We start from the raw sequence: 22,618 nt of genomic DNA, 5'->3' as shown, positions 1-22,618 counted from the left end.
CATTGTTCTTGATAGCTGCATAGTATTCCATTGTGTATATATACCACAGCTTTCTCAGCCACTCATCTGTTGTTGGGCACCTGGGTTGCTTCCAGGTTTTAGCTATTATGAATTGTGCTGCTATGAACATAGGAGTACACACCTCTTTTTGGTTGGGTGTTATGGAGTCCTTGGGGTATAACCCCAGGAGCGGAATTATTGGGTCATATGGAAGGTCCATGTCTAGCCTTCTGAGAGTTTTCCAGACTGCTCTCCACAGAGGCTGTACCAATTTACATTCCCACCAGCAATGTAAAAGGGTTCCTCTGTCCCCACATCCTCTCCAGCATTTGTTGCTGCTGTCCTTTTTGATGTATGCCATTCTTACAGGAGTGAGGTGGTATCTTAGTGTTGTCTTGATTTGCATTTCTCTGATAATCAGTGACCTAGAGCAGTTTTTCATATGTTTGTTAGCCTTTTGGATCTCCTCTGTGGTGAATGTTTTGTTCATTTCCTCTGCCCATTTTTGGATGGGGTCATTTGCTTTTTTGCGGCTAAGTTTGCTGAGCTCTTTATATATTTTGGTGATTAGTTTCTTGTCTGACGTCTGGCATGTGAAGATCTTCTCCCATTCTGTGAGGGGTCTCTCTGTTTGTTTAATAGTTTCTTTGGATGTGCAGAAGCTTTTCAATTTGATGTAGTCCCATTGGTTTGTTTCTGCTTTGGTCTTCCTTGCAATTGGGTTTGATTCATCAAAGATGTCCTTGAGGTGTATGTGGGAAAGTGTTTTACCAATGTTTTCCTCTAAGTATTTGATTGTTTCTGGTCTGACATCTAGGTCTTTGATCCATTTGGAGTTGATTTTTGTTTCTGGTGAGATAAAGTGGTTCAATTTCATTCTTCTGCATGTTTCAACCCAGTTTTCCCAGCACCATTTATTGAAGAGAGCCTCCTTTTTCCATTTAATCCTTTGGGCCCACTTATCAAAGATTAGATGCCCATAGGTGTTGGGATTTACTTCTGGGCTTTCAATTCTGTTCCACTGGTCTGTATGCCTATTTTTGTTCCAGTACCATGCTGTTTTGATGATGATGGCTTTATAATATAGTTTAAGGTCTGGGAGTGTGATGCCTCCATTTCTGTTTCTTTTCCTCAACATGGTTTTGGCAATTCTAGGTGTTTTCAGGTTCCAGATAAATGATTGTAGCGTTTGTTCTATTCTCTTAAAGAAGCCTGGTGGAACTTTGATGGGTATTGCATTAAATTTGTATATGACTCTGGGGAGAATATTCATTTTGATGATATTTATTCTTCCAATCCATGAGCATGGGATATCTTTCCATTTCTTGGTATCAGTTTCTATCTCCTTGAGTAGCGACTCATAGTTTTCAGTATACAAGTCTTTCACTTCTTTGGTCAACTTTATTCCTAGGTATTTGATTGATTTTGTTGAAACAGTAAATGGGAGTGATTTCTGGATGTCTTCTTCTTCAGATTTAGTGTTTGCATAAAGAAATGCCACTGATTTTTGTACATTGATTTTGTAGCCTGATACCTTGCTATATTGCCTAACAACTTCCAGTAATTTTCTACTGGATTCTTTAGGTCTTTCTATGTATACTATCATATCATCTGCAAATAGTGAGAGCTTGACTTCTTCCCTTCCAATCTGTATCCCTTTGATTTCTTTCTCTTGCCTGATTGCTATGGCAAGAACTTCCAATACTATGTTGAAGAGTAACGGTGACAGTGGACAGCCTTGTCTAGTCCCCGATCTGAGGGGGAATGCTTTCAGCTTCTCTCCATTGAGTATGATGTTGGCTGTAGGTTTGCTATATATAGACTCCACTATCTTGAGGAATTTCCCATCTATTCCCATTTTCTGTAGAGTTTTGAGCATGAATGGGTGTTGGATTTTGTCAAAGGCTTTCTCTGCATCTATTGAGATAATCATGTGATTTTTGGCTTTGCTTTTATTGATGTGATGAATGACATTGATTGATTTACGGATGTTGAACCAGCCTTGCATTCCTGGGATGAATCCCACTTGGTCATGATGAACAATCTTTTTGATGTGTTGCTGTATCCGGTTGGCCAAGATCTTGTTTAATATTTTGGCATCTATGTTCATCAGAGATATTGGTCTGTAGTTTTCCTTTTTTGTTCTGTCCCTATCAGCTTTTGGTATCAGGGTGATGTTGGCTTCATAAAAGGTGGAAGGGAGTATTCCTGTTTCTTCAATCTTATGGAATAGCTTAAGAAGTATGGGTATTAACTGTTTCCTGAAAGTTTTGTAGAATTCATTTGTGAAGCCATCTGGTCCAGGACTTTTGTTGTTGGGGAGATTCTTAATAACGGTTTCAATTTCTTTGTCTGTGATTGGTGCATTTAGATTTTGTAGTTCTTCTTGGTTCAGTTTTGGAAGTGCATAGGTTTCTAGGAATTGTTCCATTTCTTCCAGATTCTCTAGCTTGGTGGCATATAGTTCTTTATAGAAGTTTCGCAGAATTCTCTGGATTTCTGTGGTGTCAGTTGTGATATCTCCTGCATCGTTTACAATTCTATTAATTTGAGTCTTCTCTCTTTTTTGTTTGGTGAGTCTGGCTAGGGGTTTGTCAATTTTGTTTAATCTTTCAAAGAACCAACATTTGGCTTCATTGATCTTTTGTATGGTTCTTTTATTTTCGATGTTGTTTATTTCTACTCTAACTTTAGTGATTTCTGTCCTTCTGGTAGCTTTAGGGTTCCTTTGTTCCTCTTCCTCTAAGTCCTTGAGGTGTGTAGTAAGGTCGTTCATTTGGGCTTCTTCTTGGTGTTTAATATGTGATTGTATGGCTATAAGTTTCCCTCTCAGTACTGCTTTCGCTGTGTCCCAAATATTTTGATAGGTTGTGTCTTCATTTTCATTAGTTTCCAGGAACATTTGAATTTCCTGTTTGAGTGAGTCTCTGACCCAGTGGTTCTTAAGGAGCATGTTGTTTAGTTTCCAAATTCTATGTCTTTTAATAATTTTCCGTTTGTTGTTAAAAGTTAGTTTTACTCCACTGTGGTCTGAGAAGATACTTGGGATGATTTCAATGCTCTTGAATTTATTGATGCTGTCTTTGTGGCCTAACATGTGGTCTATCCTTGAGTATGTGTTATGTGGATTTGAAAAGAAGGTGTATTCCAGTTTTTTGGGGTGGAGGAGTCTGAAAATGTCCAAGAGGTCTAGTCTGTCAATCTCTTCATTCAATTCTCTTGTATCTTTATTGGTTCTCTGCTTTGTTGATCTGTCTAAGTGTGAGAGTGGAGTATTGAAGTCTCCCACTATTATTGTATTACTATTGATGTATTTTTGAAATTCTTTCAGTAGGTGTTTAATGTATTTAGATGGTCCCTCGTTGGGTGCATAGATTTTAATAATTGTTAAGTCTTCTTGGCTGATTGATCCTCTAATCATTATGTAATGTCCTTGCCTATCTTTTATTACTTTATTTAATTTAAAATCTATCGTGTCTGAGATGAGAATGGCTGTTCCTGCCCTTTTTTGTGGACCGTTAGCCTGTATGATAGTTTTCCATCCTTTCACTTTAAGTCTGTGTTTATCTTGTTGTGACAGATGGGATTCTTGCAAGCAGCATATGGTTGGGTTATGTTTTCTGATCCATCCCCCCACCCTGTGCCTTTTGATGGGTGAGTTTAAGCCATTGACATTTATTGATATTATGGATTTAATGTATTGTAGTGCCATTGTTCTAAAAAACGATTTGTTTACTCTGATATATTACAAGTATTATAGTGATGTTCTTGTTTATAAGAGGTCTTTTAGTACCTCTTTCAGGGCCGGCTTGGTGATAGTTGCCTCCTTTAACTGTTGTTTGTCTAAGAAGGTTTTGATCCCTCCATCTAGCTTGAATGAAAGTCTAGCAGGATATATTATCCTTGGTTGAAATCCTTTTTCATTCAGGGCTCGATAGATATCTTGCCACTCCCTTCTGGCTTTTAGAGTTTGAGTGGAGAAATCTGCAGAAAGTCTTATGGGTTTTCCCCTGTATGTGACTTTTTGTTTCTCTCTTGCAGCCTTTAGGATCCTTTCTTTATCCTTACTTCTTCTCATTGTGACTATGATGTGTCTTGGTGTTTTCAGGTCTGGGTTGATTCTGTTTGGTACTCTCTGGGCCTCTTGAACCTTGATATCCTTTCTGTTATTCAGGTCTGGGAAATTTTCTTGTATTATTTCCTCTAGAATGTTTGCTTCCCCTTCCTCTCTTTCTTCCTCTGGCAGGCCAATTATACGAATGTTACTTCTTTTGAGATCATCCCATATGTCTCTGTTGTTGTTTTCAGTGTCTCTCAATCTCTTTTTAAGCTCTTTCACCTCTTTCTTAGTTTTCTCTAACTCATCCTCTGTCTGACTAATTCTGTTTTCTGCTTCTGTTAGTCTGCTTTCCCTTGCCTCAGCTTCTTTCTTCAATACAGCTATTTCAGCTTTCAGTTCTCTAATTGTCTCAAGATAATCAGTATTTTCCTTGGGTGTCTCAACTGTTGTTTCCCTAATACTGCCATTCCTTTCCTCCAATGTTGTTTTCATTTCTGTGATTAATAAGTTTATTATTGCTTGCATACTTTTCTTATCTATGGTTACTTCTGATTGATTTATGGTTTCTTCTGGGCTCTTGTCTTCATTCATTGGGGTATCAGTTTTATTTGTTTTTAATCTACCCATATTTTTTTTATTTATGTGTTTCTCTCTCTCTCTTTTTTTTTAATGCTCTGTTGTTCCTCAGTTGTTGTGTTGTGAGCACAAGTAGCACTGTACTAAATACCTTTATGACAATTGCACTCACCAACCTCCGGAATTACAGTAGCAACTGAAGTAAGTATTGAAGGAGTTTAATCATTACCAGTTAGCCAAAAAATTTCTCCAGTCCGTGAAAAAATAGTAACCAAATCCCAGTGAAGAAATAGAAAAGAAAGAGAGGATAGCAAGAATAGACAGTTATGCAAATCTACTATCCAGTGTATATTCTAGGGGTAACAAGAGTGTAAAGGGAACTAGAGCAGAGATACACACATAGAAAGTCCACTCTGGGTCAGATTTCTTCCCCAAAGTAATTCACAAATTCAGAAAGGCAAAGAAGAAAGAAGTGTATGACAGGATAAAAGAAAATAGTAATAATAAAAAATAAAAAAAGAGATAGAGAGAGATAAGAGAGAGAAAAGGGAGAATATAAGAAGAAGGGTTGTAGTTAAAGAGCAGTGTGAGGAACTTCCCAAATGTGTATCAGTGAGTTTAAAAAAAAAACAAAAAAAACAAAACAAAAAAAAAAAAACCCTGTTTGGTGGTATGGGGTATCCTGCTAGTAGCTGGTCCCAGGCACTGTTTATGGTGGGGCGGGGGGAGCGGCGGGAAGGATGTATGCTTGAAAATTAAAAGGAAGAAAAAAGAATTTTTTCCCCCTACTTTAATTCTTAACCCAAATTAAGTTATAGACACCTTGGTATGACCGCTGTGGCCCCTTATTGGCTGGCTTGCTAAAGGCAGAAAATCCTATTGTTTACACGAGATGTGTCCGGAGCTCAAAGGCTAGCCACTTCTCCGTAGTAGTCCGCCATCTTCCGGGAAACCCCCCCCTCCAGACTTTTTTAAAGGATTTCTCAAAAATGAAAACTAGCTCCAAATCCTTTGATCCAATGAGAGCTATACTCAAGAAGTCTTTGGATCTGCTCTCAGGGTCGCGGTGGACCCTGGATTCTCCCAAGAGGCCGCCCCCGAGCTAAAGTGCTCTCTCGGGGTCCTCTGCCAGCCGCGCTCTGCAACCGGCGGAGGAGCCGCCTTCCTGGGCGGGCGGAGGACAATGCCCGGCGCACTCTCCTTGCCCGGCGCCCTGGGAATTCTGGAGCCCCGCTAGTCCGTGTCACCTTTACTCTAATTCTTAACCCAAATTAAATTGTACCCACTCTTTGGTGTCACCCCTTATTAACTGGCCTGCTAAAGGCAGAAAATCCTACCGTTGCCGACGATGCGGTCAGAGCGCTCGCTGTCAGCAACTTCTCAGGCCGCCATCTTCCTCTCCCTCCGGATAAAATCATCTTGACTAAGCTTTGACTATTAACAATCTGCAAATTTTCATCTTTAATTCTTACTATAATGAAATTCTTCAAAATCTCTTACTTATAATGTCTCCAGGTATTATTTTAAAAGTTTGCTTATAGTGTCAGTCAAGTCTAGTCACTTGCAGCTATTGTACTAGAAGTCTTTTGATGACTTCCCCACCTACTAGTGATAATTGAATGTCATGAATAGTGGTGTTTGTCCACTGGTTAAAAAAATAATTTCTCTGTGATCAACCCATAACTAATTCATGGTGCTTAGGAAGACATAGCTTCAAAACCCATCGCACTATTTCCATTTGGATTCCCCAGTGACAGGTTGTTCGTTAATCATGCCTGCCAATTTTACTATGGTTACTGCTGGCAAGACCCTCCTCTGTTTATAGCTGAGCTCTCCTTTGTCTGGAAATAACATTGAAAAGAGACAGATATGTATGACCTGAAGGCTCCTAGGGAAATGTATTGATCTCACAATATCCACTGAAAATTCATGACTACTTCAATACTACTTACTAATGGTTTCTTCTCAAATTTTCCACCAGCTGGAAAGGTGACTTATATTATCCCAGAATTCAAGTAGTATATTGAGGATCTTGAATTTTCAATATCCAGTACCTCATAAGATTACTATAGTTGGAGATAGGACTTTTAAAAAAAGTTATTAAAATGAAGACATAGAGGTTGATTCTATTCCAATGTAATTAGTGTCTTTATAAGATAGAACATTGGGATACACACATATATGAGAGACTTGTGAAGATAAAAAGAAGTTGGCCATTTACATGTTAGGAGGGAATCCTTTAGAGGTATTAGCAATCCTGCAAATACCTTGATCTTGGCCTTTAGTCAATGGAACTGTGAGGAAATAAATTTCTGTTTCTTTAGCCTTTAGTTTGTAAGACTTTGCTGTGGCAGCCCTAGCAAACTAATACAACTCCTAGCAACTAAGGAGAATAAACAAATGTACCTCAAGATTCTGTAGCATAGTTAAGACAGGTTGCAACAATCATAAACTTTTTCTCTAGGTCTCAAGATTTATCTGAAACATTCAAAAAGCATTTATGTTCTTTTCAGTGTATTGTGGGGACTTCGGGTTTCCATGTGAACCTGAAGTGAAAAAAAAGATTCACACACACAATACAGTGAGCAAATGATCCTGGGAAGGCTGCCTCTAGGAAAGTTCCCCACAGATAGGCAAATACTGAAGTGCAGCACCCAGCCAAAGCTTGGGCTCCTTGTACTGGTGCCCAGTACAATTACATCAGAGAAAGCAGAGGTTCAAAGTACGTTTTCCAGGTATAAGCAATTCAAGGATATGTATGCTGTGCATGATTTTCCTGGGACATACTGTATGTGACACCCATAGAGTATGTTATATGTGACCCCCCCATCAGGAACTTACAATACAGACATTATGTCATCAGTCCTACATACTTATCACCCACCTAAAACATCATGATCCTTTGCATAGCAAGGCATGATTATCATTAGAAAATAGAGGTCAGGTTCTTGCTGTGGGAAGCTCTTGCTTCAAACCCTCTTTTTGTGATAAACAACTTGCACTGCCACTGACTGGAATCATAGACAGATCTCCATACAAAAATGGGAAAGATAAAATCTAAGTTCTTGGGGTCAGGCAGTGGCACACATGGATACATTCACACATTGCCATGTGCAAGGACCAATGTTCAATCCCCCACTTCCCACTTGCAGTGAGAAAGTGAAGTAGTGTTTCAAATGCCTCTCTCTCCTTTCCCTCTTGATTTCTGTCTGTGTCTATACAACATTTTTAAAAAGTTAAAGTTTTAATTCTCTATTCTTATAGACATTTATGATAAGAGAAATATGGCCCTATCTATATTTTAACATGTATAGAATGTTAAATGATCACTATTTTACTTTTCAAGTAGACTAAAGAAATGAAAAATACTGAAGCATGTTTATGGAGTGGGAGTAATTTCAGACTGCTCTCCTGTAAAACTGGGAAAAAAACAATGAAAAAAATCACCTGAAAAATCAACAAAATATAACCAGGATTTCTTTAAAATCACTCAGCTACAGCCACCAAATTGCAAATGCTATGATTCCATCCTAACATCCTTGGGCAGATGACCTCACCAATGTGACCTGAAACTTCACCTCTCTAGAGTCCTACCCCACTAGGGAAATACAGAAACAGGCTGGGGGTATGGATTGATCTGCCAGTGTCCATGTCCAGAACTCCCACCTTCTTCACCCCAAAAAGAATATCCAGAGGAGGAGAAGATGACCAAAGGGCTCTAAACTCCAATCCCATCAGGACCCAGAGAGAGAGGAGGAAAAACAGAAGCACATTCAGAACTAGAAACAAGTGTAAGTGTGACTTACAAAAGGAAGAGAAGGCAGGACCATAGGGGAAAAAGGGGGGAGCAAATATATATATAGGTAGTTATAGAAATAGTAGTCAATTCATGTCTGTGACGTTGAGAGAACTACTGCAGTTTCTAATACAGGTAATAGGACGCAGAACTCTGGTAGTGAGAACAGTTTGGAATTATACCCATAACTATGTAAATTAATTTTAAATAACTAGTAAAAAAAATACAGCTAAAAAAAAGAATTGAAAAATACTGACCAACACAGGCTGACCATCCTTTAAATTAAATATGAAAAACCCATCTCAGTTTTACTTGGGCATTCTCATTTTGAGTTCAGCTTAGTAATTAGCAATAGATCTAACTATCAACAAAAATATTGCTACTCTAGGAATAAATTTGTGCTTTGGGATATTAGTTTTATAAAAAGTGGGAACTTTTTAACTCCTACTTGAGATGCAATGCAATTAAATTAATAATAAAAAAGAGCCTGGTAGGTAAAATGGAGCAAGCTTCTTTTTATTTTTTAATTTATAAAAAGGAAACACTGACAAAAGCAGATACATGCATTGTTGTATATTAGGTAAAATGACTAGTAAATATGTGTGTGTTAGATGTTCCTGGTATCCTACTACTTCTATGAATTATATATTTATTTATTTGCCCCCAGGGTTATTGTTAGGGCTCAGTGCCTGCACTACAAATCCACTACTCCTGGTGGCCATTTTTTCCATTTTAATGGATAGGACAGAGAGAAAATGAGAGTGAAGGAGGAGGGAGAAAGGTAGACACCTACAAACCTGCTTCACCACTCATGAAGTTTCACCCTGCAAGTGGGGGGCGGGGGCTCAAACCTGGATCTGTGTGAGGGTCCTTGTGCTTAGTACTATGTGTGCTTAACCAGGTATACCACCACTGGCCCCTCTTCTATGAATTATTACACAAATTCATGATGTGATTTCTCATTCCTAAACTAACTTTAAAAAAAGTACAATAAAGGAATTATATAGAGGAAAGAAAGAAGGAACAAAAATGATATTAAGACATAAAGAGAAAATACTAAGTGAAAGACAATTATGATCTGTAATTATATTGCGTATAGGTAAGTATTTCAATTAAAAGGTAGAAGTTGGGCAGGTGTAGGTAGGTAGCATAATGGTTATGCAAAGAGACTCTCATGGCTGAGGCTCCAGAGTCCCAAGTTCAGTTTTCCATACCACCATCAGCCAGAGCTGAGCTGTGCTCTGTGCTCTGGTTAAAAAAAAAAGTTAGAGATTGGCATAATATATTTTTAGAAACTGCACAAAACATGGTATCTTTAAGTCTGAAAGTATAAGTAAAAACTAAAAATGGAAGAATTCAAATCATGCATGCACACAGCAACCAAAACAGGCTTATATCAGAAAAAATAAAACTTAAAAGTAACTTTTTAATTCCTACTTGAGATGCAATGTAATTAAATTAATAATTAAAAAAAAGAGCCTGGAAGATAAAATGGAGCAAGCTTTTTTTATTTTTTAATTTATAAAAAGGAAACATTGACAAAACCATAGGGGTACAACTCCATACAATTCCCACCACCAGAACTCCATATCCCATACCCTCCCCTGATAGCTTTCCTATTCTTTATCCCTCTGGGAGTATGGAACCAAGGACATTGTGGGATGCAGAAGGTAGAAGGTCTGACTTCTGTAATTGCTTCCCCATTGAACATGGGCATTGACAGGTTGATCCATACTCCCAGCCTGCCTCTCTCTTTCCCTAGTGAGGAAGGGCTCTGGGGAAGTGGAGCTCCAGGACACATTGGTGGGGTTGTCTGTCCAGGGAAATCTGGTTGGCATGATGATAGCATCTGGAACCTAGTGGCTGAAAAGAGAGTTAACAAACAAAGCCAAACAAATTGTTGACTAATCATGAACATAAAGGCTGGAATAGTGCAGATGAAGAGTTGGAGGGGTCCTCCATTTTGTAGATAGTTAGTAGGCATATTTTAGTTGTATTCCAAAGGGCCTGTGGCTATACTAGTTGTTTGGGTTTTTTTTTTTTTCCCCTGAGCCTGAAATCTGATACGCAGGTGGATCCAAGTTATTGTCTGGGGAGATGATGTCATGGCTGGAAAAAAGACCTGAAAGCTGGATCAGGGAGAGCAAGCTTCTTAACCATGAGAGAGATGCTGTAGTTTAAGTCCTAACATCATAGGAAAGCACCATAAATGGCACTGGGGGAAGCTGTCACAAATAGTTCAGTAGTGCTGTAACCTATATCTCTATCTTTCTCTGCCTATATCTCTATTGTCTCTGTCTCATTCTCTGTCTATCTGAAATGAAAAGTTAGGTAAGCTCCAGAAGTAGTAAGATTGAGCATGCTTGGGTTCAAGCATCAGACACAGGTGCATAAAAATAAGAGAATACCATATCTTCTAAATTTGTAGTAACTAAAAAATACATTCCTAAACAAACAACTGGTCAAAAAGCAAGTCAGGGCAGAAATTATTTCTAATTTCTGATTTTGAGAGAATGAAAACAAAAACAGCATATTTAAGTTTGATATATAGCACAAATAGTGCTTAGAGGAAATTGGTAACTAAGTGTTTACATTTAAAAAGAAAAAATGTCTCAAATGAATAGCTTAATTTTTTTTTTGCCTCCAGGGTTAATGCCAGGGCACCACGAATCCATTGCTCCTGGAGGCCATTTTTTCTCTTTTGTTACCCTCGTGTTTTTTTTTATCATTGTTGTGGTTATTATTATCATTGTTATTGATGTTGTTGTTGTTGGATAGGACAGAGAGAAATGTAGAGGGGAGGGGAAGACAGAGAGGGGGAGAGAAAGACAGACACCTGCAGACCTGCTTCACTGCCTGTGAAGCAACTCCTCTACAGGTGAGGAGCGGGGGGCTGAAACCAGCATCTTTCCTCTGGTCTTTGAGCTTTGCGCCACTTGCGCTTAACACACTGTGCTACCACCTGACCCCCAATAGCTTAAAATTTAACCTTTAAAAATTTGTAAAAGAAGATAAAGCAAATTCCAAAGCAAAAAGAGGACAGAAATAATAAAAATTGGAATATAAATTAATTAAATGTAAAAGAGAAACAATCAAGAATACTAATGGAACCAAAAGTTTTGAAAAAGGTCAACAAATTGTTAAGGTCTTAATGAGACTGACCTAGAAAAAAAAGAAAAGATTCAAAGTACTACTAATAAATCAGGAGTTAAAAAGAACATTATCACCCTTCTTAGTGAAATCAAATGATTATTGGGAGTGATGTGAAAAATCCTACCCAGCAAATTAGGACACTTATAACAAAAATGAACATGTTACTAAGAAGACATATAATGTCAAGGTTGACTCAGAAAGACATAGAAAATTTGAATAGATGGCTAGGCTAGTTTAGAGAAACTGAGATATCTCTAGAGAGATAGGACCAAGTTATATGAATACATTGAACCTGTCTAGTCCTCCTGGCGCCAACAGCAAAGCAACAATAATACATGGAAAAAAACACTCGGAAAAACAAGTTTTTACAGTAAAAATAAAAAACTCATCAACCAGGTAGCAGGACATAGAAAAAACGACTTCTCCTTCAAAGATAAAAACCCTAAAGTGCTATAGTGTTTCTCTTTCTTGCTCCATTTCCTTCTGCTTCTCACCTTCTATCTAGAGAAAAAGAATGAGAAGCAAAAATGTCTATCAGGAGTGCTGAAATTGCAGTCATGGACAGCAAAATAATAACAACAGTAATGATAGCAATAAATTTTCAGGGCTCTATAATAAAAAATAATAGTTTTATCGTTGCCTGAGTAAATTTTCTTTCTTTTGTGTGATGCTGAGAATAAACCCAGCGCTTTGCACATGCATAATACTACTGAACTGTCACCCTCACCCAATTTTTATCCTATAATTTGGAGTGAGGGAGAAACACCAAAGCACTATCCATGAAGTTCCCTTGTTATTCCTATGTGTTATGGGAATCAAATCCAGTGCCATAGCCTTAATACTGTCAGATACTTTTTCCTCAGTATCACATACTTTAGGCTAACATGCCTTGAAAACTCAGAACAGTTGTCATTTTTTTTTCTGCTTCCAACTACATGACACAGTATTTTTGGTTGGGGACCAGAGAAGTAACTCACTGCCTAGTGCATGTGCCTTGCCATGCCTGTGACCCCTGTTTAAGCCTTGGCATCATGTAAGGATATGCTGTGGTACCTGAGCCAGCTCTGGTGCTGTGGTATCTGTCCTTCTTTATGTTTTTCTATCTGAATAATAAAATGACCTGGAGCAGTGAAATCATGCATGCACAAGGCCTTGGCTTAACAAAAAGAAGAAAAAGCAATAATAAAAGAAGAAACTAAATATTTTAGTTGGATAAATAGCACTGTATAATTAATATAATTACCTATGATCAGTTTTACCACTCCCTATTTATAAACATGTAATTGTATAAAAATTTAACCATGCGTAGATATTTTGCATCCAGCTTGTTTCATTTAACATACAACAGCTCAATCATTGTATTTCTTAGGATTTAAAATTATAATTTTTATAGACCACTGCATTAATGAAGAACACAGTCTTGGCAGAAACTGTCATAATAATCAGAATCCCTTTCAGAATTAATGTGATCATTCCTAAGTCTAGATGATGATCAGGCATGACTTCTTTACTTATATTTGCTTTTGAATGGATACAGTTTAACTCTGGTTCTTTCAACTTCAGTACTGACTAAATGACTGCTTTGTGCAGTTTTGTGAGCTTCCTTCTTACTTTCTGGCTTTTGTGCATTTCAGGCACATTTGATCTACTTGTTACTTTGCCACCCCCCCCCCCAAAAAAAAACTTGTTTTACAAGTCAAGTATCTAATCTGTAGGCTTGTTTGACTTCACTCTCAGCTGGATCCTAATTCCTTGCTGAGTACCAACTTTTCTTTTAAAGCCACTCTAGATCATTAGCATGAGATAGAATAGATGGTCCTGAGAAAGACTTTTAGAATTGAAATTTTCTGTGTTGAATCTTGTTGCATTGGCTCCTCCCAAGCTTCCAACAGCCTCTCCCCACATTATGGTTAGGTCTGTAGCAGCTGTAAGTCTCCATAGGACTCCTGGCACCCAGTGTGGTGTGACACACCCACATCACCAACATCCCGAAACTGGGTGAGTTGGGAGACTTGTGATCAATGTCTTTTTTTTGACATCTGTGTGTCTATAATTTTTAAAATCTTTAGTCTATATATAGGAAATTATTTTTCTTTTCACCATTAGTCTAGAGATTTAAAAAGACATGGTTCATGGAAAAAATAATAAGCAAATACCTGGTGCATTAATTATCTATATTATTGTAACAAATTGTCATAAACGTATTGCTTAAGTCAATACTATTTTATTTTTCTTATTTTTGGAGGGGAGGATACAGTACAGTTGTTGATAAATAGTACAAAGATGACAATTTCTTATCTCCCTGTGTTAGATGTCTGCCAAATATTCTCACCCCATCTTAGGTCCTTTTCCACCATCATGCAACAGGCCCTGTTCTATAGATCCAAAGTTCAACACAGCTCTTACTGGGTTAAAAGCCAAGAGAGAATCATTTTATATATATATTCCCTTTTATTGCCCTTGTTGTTTCTCATTGTTGTTGTAGTTATTATTGTTGTTGTTATTGATGTTGTTGTTAGATTCGACAGAAAGAAATGGAGAAAGGAGGGGAAGACAGAGTCTGTGAAGCAACTCCCCTGCAGGTGGGGATCCAGGGGCTCGAACTGGGATCATTTGTGCCAAGTGCGCTTAACCCTCTGCCCTACCGCCCGACTTCTGAGAATCCATTTTCTATCCCTTTTCAGGTTCTCAGAATCACCCACATTGTTTGGCTTATAGTCTCCTTCCTCTGTCTTCAAAGCAATCAACAGCTATTAGAGTTCTCACATAATGTGACTCCATCCTTCTCTGTAGTTATGACTATATTGGGCCAACCCGAACAATCTAGGTTTATCTAATTTCAACATCAGTTTATTAACATTAGTCTTAGTTATTGATTCTTCATATCCATATCAGTTTACCCAATTGTTTTTGCCACCAATCCCCATCCACAATTGAGGAACTTACAGATAACTTTACTAGGTACAGTCCTTGAGATGCTTAGTTAGGTATTAAGTATACATCAAGTCTGAAATCATCACATATCTAGTTGGAATGTGAGGCTGCATCATCTACATTAAAATTTTATGCCACTAGTTTACTGGTGCATCTACCCTGCCCTGTTCATTGAAAGGAATATGGTGATAAGTTAACCGTACCATCATTTGCTAAACCCTAGTGATTTTGATTCTTGAAAAAGAGTTTTAAAAATATCTGTGTTAGAATATCATCTTGTAATTTTCTTTAAGACCTAGATTCTCCATTTGATGCGGCGTCAGTTTTGATTTTCAGTACTTACTTTTTCCAATTCTTAATCATGACACTGACTTCACTAGATTAATCTCTTCATTCTCCCAACTTGATTGCTTCCAGAGGCTGTGTCATTGGCCCTACCTTCCATTTCAATGTTCCTGCTCTGCACTTTGGTAATGTTTCCTTCGGTAAGTATTATATTAGATTAAATTAGAAATTAAGTAGAATTATTTTTTCTCTCTACATAGGAGGAGGAGAATGGCTAACGCAGAACTTTTTCTGTATTTTTTCTGGGTAATAACCAGGAGGGTCTAGAATGATCCTCTCCCTCCCCTGTATTCGTAGCATTTGGAGCCATTTCCTAGTTTATATGTGAAGCTAAAACTGTGTCCAGACATTTAAAACTGTTGTCAAGGCTGTTCCAGCTACAGACTAAAGGAGACTTCCACTGCACCCGCCTATCTGAGCATTCTGAACACTGTTTATATACAGATTCTGACTTGCCACACAACAATCTTTTCACAGAGATGCTCTCAAGTTTAAAGTAAACTCAGTGGTGGTTCAATTCAGATATTTTAACGCTCCAAACTGGAACTGCCTCTACAATTTTGTCTTGTCTTCCCACTTAAGTACTTTCCGAAGTGCTTCCCATCTTAGAGATGAAAGAACTGAGTATTGAAACACCCTAAAACCACATAGCAGTAGCAGAATTCTTATTTCAGTTGAGATCTATATAAATCATATACTGTCAAAAGTACTCCCAAAGGGACAAAAAGTGGTCTTTACAAGTTTAAAAAAAATAAGTAGATGAAACAAAGGTTTGGGGTCCTCTAGTATTTAATCCTACTCAAAAGAGTCTTATTCCTTAGTGATTTAGATTTAACTTCTTTCACTAGGAACATCTAATTTAATTTATCATAAATGGAAATCTAATTAAAATCATATTTAACTAATTGATTTTATTTTATTTAAAATAAATCTATCATAGTGGTTCTGTTTAGGATGTGAAAATTAAAAACATTGAGGGAACTGTAGTATAAATCCTTATTTAATAATCCTCTTCATTATTTCTGTTTCCTCCCATTTTGACTTTTGGCTCTTTTGTTTCAAGTAAACCCATCTGCATAGGAAAATTGTCATTTAGGAAAAGCAATATTTGATGATTATGAGTTTTATTTATTCAGGACACACTTATTTTTGCAATGCACTCATGTGCATCATATTGAATAAGGTATATAAGTAGGAAAACCTATATAAATATAGTTGAACAGATGTTAGAATTTAAAAATTACTGGAGAGATCTTTACAGATTTGTAAAGCATGTCTCAATGATAGATTTTCCTCCTGTAGAAGGAAAATAATAGTGATATAGGTCTAGTAACCAACTAAGAGACATACTTTCTCAAGGGTAACTGTGACTGACATATAATAATAAATTAATATTCCCAAAGACCTAAGCCATCATTCCTCAAATATTCAAACTGAGTCAATAGAGAAACCCAGACAACTGATTCATGACAGCATCAAAACCCTCCAAAGGCATTTAAATATAAAATTCAGCATTAGAATGTTTGGTAGATGTGCTCTTTGTCATATTGCATGGGAGGGAGAAACCAGAGTCCAAATAAACACCTCAAGTCAGCTGCTCTAAGAAATGCCCAAGATCTGCCCTATTACTTAGCTCTGAAATATTAATGTAAATGCTGTACCAACGACAAACCAATTATTGAGTTCCCAAAATCCTAAACTCTTTTTTATCTAGAATATGAGCAGTTAAAAATGTCAAGGCCACTAATGGTATATCCAATGGCCTATGACAAATATGAGTTTTATATACATGAATTTTCTAGGTGCTGCTGATTTATACCAAATACTATTTTTGACATCAACAAGTTCTGGGTCATATATGAGTAAAACCAAAAGTTCATTTTCCAAGGCTAGTTCCTTTTATATCCCCATGAATATAGGGAAAAAAATGCTTATGAGTCTTTATAATTCATTATAAATTATTTTATTCATAAGTTCCTTGAGGAATAAGATGAAAATCAGTAACTGTTCCTCATAACTCATCCAGTGAGTTTTGGGAACTAGATTAGGTGAAAGTCATAAATAGCCTATTTTCATTGTTGATTATAATATCTTACTAAACTACTTGGTTATGGTATATCAGGGTGATATAAGAATTGATGACACTAGATTCCAAAATTCCCAAGATACAAAAACCTAGTCCTCCTAAATCTGCCTTGAAAATCCATGTTGCCTTTTTTTTTTCAGTTTGGTTACAGAATCCTTAATCATTTTTTTAGCATGGCAGGAAGTATTAGAACAACATACCTTTTTGGTTTTTCAACAGGAAACCTAGGGCTACATGGTTTTCAAAACCACTTGAGTGAGTGAATTTAGGTTACTTTTCTATGTTTCTAGATTCAACACTATTATGGAAAAGTAAGTAACAATGTTGTAATATCTTCAAAATTAATTTAATTGTTTAATAATAATATTTTAAATTCTAAAGCTGAAACTGGAGTCCTTGTAACTAACAGCACTACACTTTAGAATGTCTTTATCTCTATAAAATGATTGATTGGCCTCCAGTCCCAAGAAAAGGAAGGAACTGAGGAAGTGAGGGAGGGAAGGAAGGAGGAAGGAAGAAAGGGAGGGAACTAAGGAGGAAGGAAGATAAAGAAGGAGGGAGGGAGGAAGTGAGGGAAAGGAAAGAAAGGAAGCTGAGGGAGAGAGGGAGGGAGAAAGTCCAGCAGCAATAAAATATCATTCATTGAAGAGTTCATTCCTATAGAGGTCTCTGTTATAGGATAGTATTGGAGACATGGCACTTACTTGCTTTGAGATGAAGAAACAAATTTAATATCATGTTTTATTGCTATTGGAGTTGTATATCATCAAGTATGTGGGAAGTAATAGTGTTATTGATTTTAAATTTAAAACATTTAAAGTGCAACCATAAATATTTTGATGGTAAGCTTAGATGTTGACTGGTTGGTATAAGAACTCAATCCGTAGGGGGTCGGGCTGTGGTGGTGCGCTGGGTTAAGTGCACATAGTACTAGGCACAGGACCTGCGCAAGGATCCAGGTCCAAGCCCCCGGCTCCCCATGCAGGGGGGTCCTTCACAAGCAGTGAAGCAGGTCTGCAGATGTCAGTCTTTCTCTCCCTCTCTCTATTTTCCCCTCCCCTCAATTTCTCTCTGTTCTATCCGATAAAAATGGAAAAAATGGCCACCAGGAGCAGTGGATTCATAGAGCAGTCTCTGATCCCCAAAGATAACCCTGGAGGAAAAAAAATCAATGTGTAGAGTAAAGCTACTGTAGCATAAAAAAATTCAGAATTTGGTTGGAAATTGTTGCTGAGGGAACAAAGGTATTTGATAACTCTTTGGATTGGTCAAAAAACAAAATGGTCCAAGTAACATGACAGGCAATAGACCAGTGGGGTAAGGTGAATATCTACAAACTCAGTGTTCTGTAAAAGGCATAAGAATATGTTAAATGAGAATACAGAGTTTTGGAAACTCATTGCACTCAGTGGACTTGTCCATTAGAGAACCTGTATAGGGAAGTTAGATTTTGAGGGTAGAATTGTTGGGATAAATATAAGCATAGGAGAAAAGGCTTGATAGTTGGGTGTTCCATGTTGCTTACCTGTCACTATCAGCATTTTACTAAAAAAGAATTATCTAATTTGACTTTAGGGGAATGTATATTAGAGAGTCAGGACTAAAATGTCATTGTAATGATCATAAAACTATTATACAAAGATTGGCAGAAGAGATCATAGTAGAACAAGCAAAATCTATACCTAAATCAGGTATCATTAAGAGAAACACAGTAGGTGATATCAGATTGTATAACCTTAAGATTGTAAACAGAGGATAATATGACAAAATAATAAAAAGCAAAATTATGCAAAGTATGAAAATCAGTAATGTCACATATATAACAAAATTTTATTCCACCATACTGAGCAGACTTAATTTGATATAAATGTGCTTGCTCTGAGTAGCTTAAATTATTAATATATTTCTGAAGATCATTCCTTGGTGAATGGATGGTTTTTGCTGTTGTTAATGGTTTATATTTAGCAAACTTCCATTTAAGAGCTTCTGAGTGTGACTTTTATTATTGTATAGAGACAGAGAGAAATTGAAAGGAGAAGATAAAGAAGGAGAGAGACAGAGAGACACCTGCAGCACTGCTTCACCATTCATGAAGCTTTCCCCCTGCAGGTGGGGACCAGGGACTTGAACCTGGATCCTTGTGCACTGTAATGTGCACTCTTAGCCAAGTGCGCCACTGCCTGGCCCCCTGAGTGTGACTTTTTAGAGAAGCCTTCTCTAATATGTGAATGAATTGGTTCTTGCTAATATTCATTAACAATTAGGATTATGCATTGTGAAATTACTGATCAAGTGGTTAACATAAGATTCTTTTTTAACTCTTGTATGAGGGAAAGTCACAGCATACAACTTCATTTTTTCTCTCTTTTTATTTCTTTCTTTCCTTCTCTCTTTCTTTCTTGTCATCACTGGGGCTTTACTGCTCTGAATTGGCTTTATCAGCTAAAAGGAAGAAGGGAGGGAGGGATGAGAGAGGAGACAGGACTATGTCAAAGCTTCCTCCAATGCAATGGGGGCAAGTCTCAAACCTGGGTCACACACATGGCAAAGCAGGTACACAATTTAAGTGAGTTATTTTGTTGGTCCTATAATATATAATTGCAATTTCTTAGCCAGTTATGGCAGTCTTTCCATCTAGGGAGGCTCACACCCTCTAAAGAATTTATAAGCAACTACAAGAGCCTATTATTTACTATGTTTGGGAAGTATCATCCATTTGTATTTGAAAGGTGATCTGGAGAATGGTTTAGACTCAAGCCCCCATTGTATAGTTTTCCTAGACTGTGGTAGCAGAATGTGAGGGAGGAGCCTGCTACATTCCCCAGTACTGAAGGTAAATTATCCCAACAGCTCTTACTGAGAGGCCATCATCTCTTTAATGATGGGACCTATGATAACAGATTTTTGTTCAGGACCAGTTCAGATTTCATTAAAGACCAGTTCAGATTGCCATTGCCATGGAAATCCTTGAAATAATTAGGCAACTTTTAGGCAACACTTGTTTTCTAAGTCGTATGTTCAATTTTTTATGTTCAAACTGAACTGTGTATATGTGCTCATATATCTCCCATATTATGAATTATTTCTGTTAGCAACTATATAGAAGTACCACCATTTTGGCTCCATGACCTGCCAACACATTTCCCTATTCTTTGCAAAGATTTTTCTTTTACTAGAAAAAAAAAATAGCAACCCATTGTCTCACATATTTTATTAACTCTCCAGAGTCTATCAATTGTAGTTTAATTTTTGTTCTTGGGTAGATGTTGCTGAGTAAAATTTAACCTCTTAGCTAGAATGTATTTTTTTCCCAGAGTATATTCTTTAGTAGAGAACTTATATTTCAAATAAAATACTACCTTTTCTCAAAATTGATAGTTTTCCTTTGTAGCCTTATGATCTTCAGCACCTAGTTTCTTTAAGAAATCTTTTTAGGGACTTTCTAGATCAGGTTAAAATATATATATATTTAATGAAAATTAGATCTCTTGAGAATGATATCTTTTAAATCATTATTTAAGTACTGAGGGGAAATGGGAAAATGATTTTGTGAATCTTTCAGTCATTCCAATCAAGCATGTTTTAACTATTTAAAAAAAAGGCATTTGGGAGTCAGGCGGTAGTGCAGTGGGTTAAGCGCATGTGGCGCAAAGCACAAGGACCTGCATAAGGATCCTGGTTCGAGCCCCCGGCTCTCCACCTGCAGGGGAGTCGCTTCACAAGCAGTGAAGTAGGACTGCAGGTGTCTCTCTTTCTCTCTCCCTCTCTGTCTTCCTCTCCTCTCTCCATTTCTCTCTGTACTATCCAACTACAATGACATCAATAACAACAATAATAACTACAACGATAAAACAAGAGCAACAAATAAATAAATAAATAAATATTTTTTTAAAAAGGCATTTAAGTCTTGAATTTTATATACCAGATGCTAAAGAAGAGGTCTACACTGTAAAATATTTACATTTATGTGGTACTATCGCTAGAATAGTATTGGCATTAGGTACCACCAGAAAACCTAGGGATAGGTTCGAGCCTCCTCCCCACCTGCAGGCAGGTCCCTTCACAGGCGGTGAAGCAGGTCTGCAGGTGTCTGTCTTTCTCTCCCCCTCTCTGTCTTCCCCTCCTCTCTCCATTTCTCTCTGTCCTATCCAACAACAACGACATCAATAATAACTACAACAATAAAACAACAAAGGCAACAAAAGGAATAAATAAATAAAATAAAAAAGAAAAAAAGAAAACCTAGGGATAACATGAAGACTTATTTCTCTTTCATCTTTAATAAACTAATATATCATCCATATTTGACTTCTTAGGAAGCAGCGTGGGTATTACAGGTTGTTGTACAAGGAATTGTTCTAATTAGGATGTTTTAATTGACTACTCTGAAAAACTAGCTTCAGGGAAGTAATTGGAACAGTGGTTTGGAAAGATTCCTGAGTCAACAATATACTGAACTTTACATTAGAAGAATGATTAGCCCACATATTATTAGACAAAATAAAGGTAAGAATTCTACAGTTTCAAGAGTTATTGTTTGGGAAGTCCAGAATAGTCTGGTGTAACAATTATATTATTATGAAACTGACTTTCTAATAATTCCTCTGGAATTCCCAAGAATAACCCTTCAAGTGCACTTAATTTGACAAGAACTTCTTTTCACATAAAAGATCTCTTCAAATAGACTGGCAAGTGTGGTATCACAGGGAAAAGAGAGATATGAATATATTTTCTCCAACAGTCCTGATGTTTAAGCAGATGTTCAGATATGAGGTGAGATGTAACTCAGTTGAAAATAACTCCTGTAGTAATTCCTCTAAAAGAGTCAAATGTGTTTTATTGCAGTAAGGTTCAAGGTAGAAAGAGTACTCTTTACATCTAGCATCTAGTAGAATTATGCATTTGTTCTCCAATATTTGTAGGTATTTCGTGTGTGTGTGTGTGCGTGTGTGTGTGTGTGTGTGTGTGTGTGTGTGTGTGTGTGTGTTTTGCCTCCAGGGTTACAGCTGGGACTCAGTGCCTATACTATGGATCCACTGCTCCTGGAGACCATTTTTCCCATTTTTGTTGCCCTTGTTATGATTGTTATTGTTGTTGTTATTGCTAGATAGGACAAAGAGAAATCAAGAGAGGAGAGGAGAGGGGGAGAGAAAGATAGACACCTTCGGACCTGCTTCACCACTTGTGTATTTGTGGCTTGCATGAATCTCACTGAACTGAATGGAGAAAGTTTAGATGTAACATGAAAAAGCAGCTTTGTTTAAAGGAGGTAAAACCGATATGTTGGTTTTTAGCTGACTCAAATTGTCTCTTAAAAGGGACAATTATCTGATTTTATGCCATTGACACCGAGAGCATGAGCCTCAAACAGATCCAAACTGAGTTATGAGTCTTGACAAGCTCTGGGTCACATAGTGGCCATTACCACGGTGACTTATCTTTTTACACATTGGCAAATAAAAGAGAAAGCATGACCATATTTTTTGGAAATTAAATGCAAAATTTATTTCTGAAAGACTACTCAACAAACTGATCATAAAAGCTGCCTTTTGGAAGAAGCCTGGATGTTTGTAAAGAGTTTGTTTAATATCTACTATAGCTCGTAGTAATGGCATAGGAGTTTCTTAAATGAATAATGGTGGAATGATTGAAGGTATATTTACTGAGT

General features: G+C 37.2%; 1 protein-coding gene across 1 annotated transcript in view; it reads left to right on the top strand.

The window, feature by feature from the left end:
• Nucleotides 1-22,618, top strand: part of HYDIN (HYDIN axonemal central pair apparatus protein) — a 477,232-nt gene that overhangs the window by 173,235 nt on the left and 281,379 nt on the right. The window contains exons 12-13 of the mRNA XM_060172033.1: nt 6,618-6,625; nt 14,937-15,004. Of these exons, the coding sequence (XP_060028016.1) occupies nt 6,618-6,625; nt 14,937-15,004 (76 nt within the window). The remainder of the gene's footprint in view (nt 1-6,617; nt 6,626-14,936; nt 15,005-22,618) is intronic.

The sequence above is a fragment of the Erinaceus europaeus genome, chromosome 2 (genome assembly GCF_950295315.1).
Source record: "Erinaceus europaeus chromosome 2, mEriEur2.1, whole genome shotgun sequence".
NCBI classification, from domain to species: domain Eukaryota; kingdom Metazoa; phylum Chordata; class Mammalia; order Eulipotyphla; family Erinaceidae; genus Erinaceus; species Erinaceus europaeus.
The sequence above is the reverse complement of the archived record's forward strand: the minus strand, read 5'-3'. Positions and strand labels throughout refer to the sequence as shown.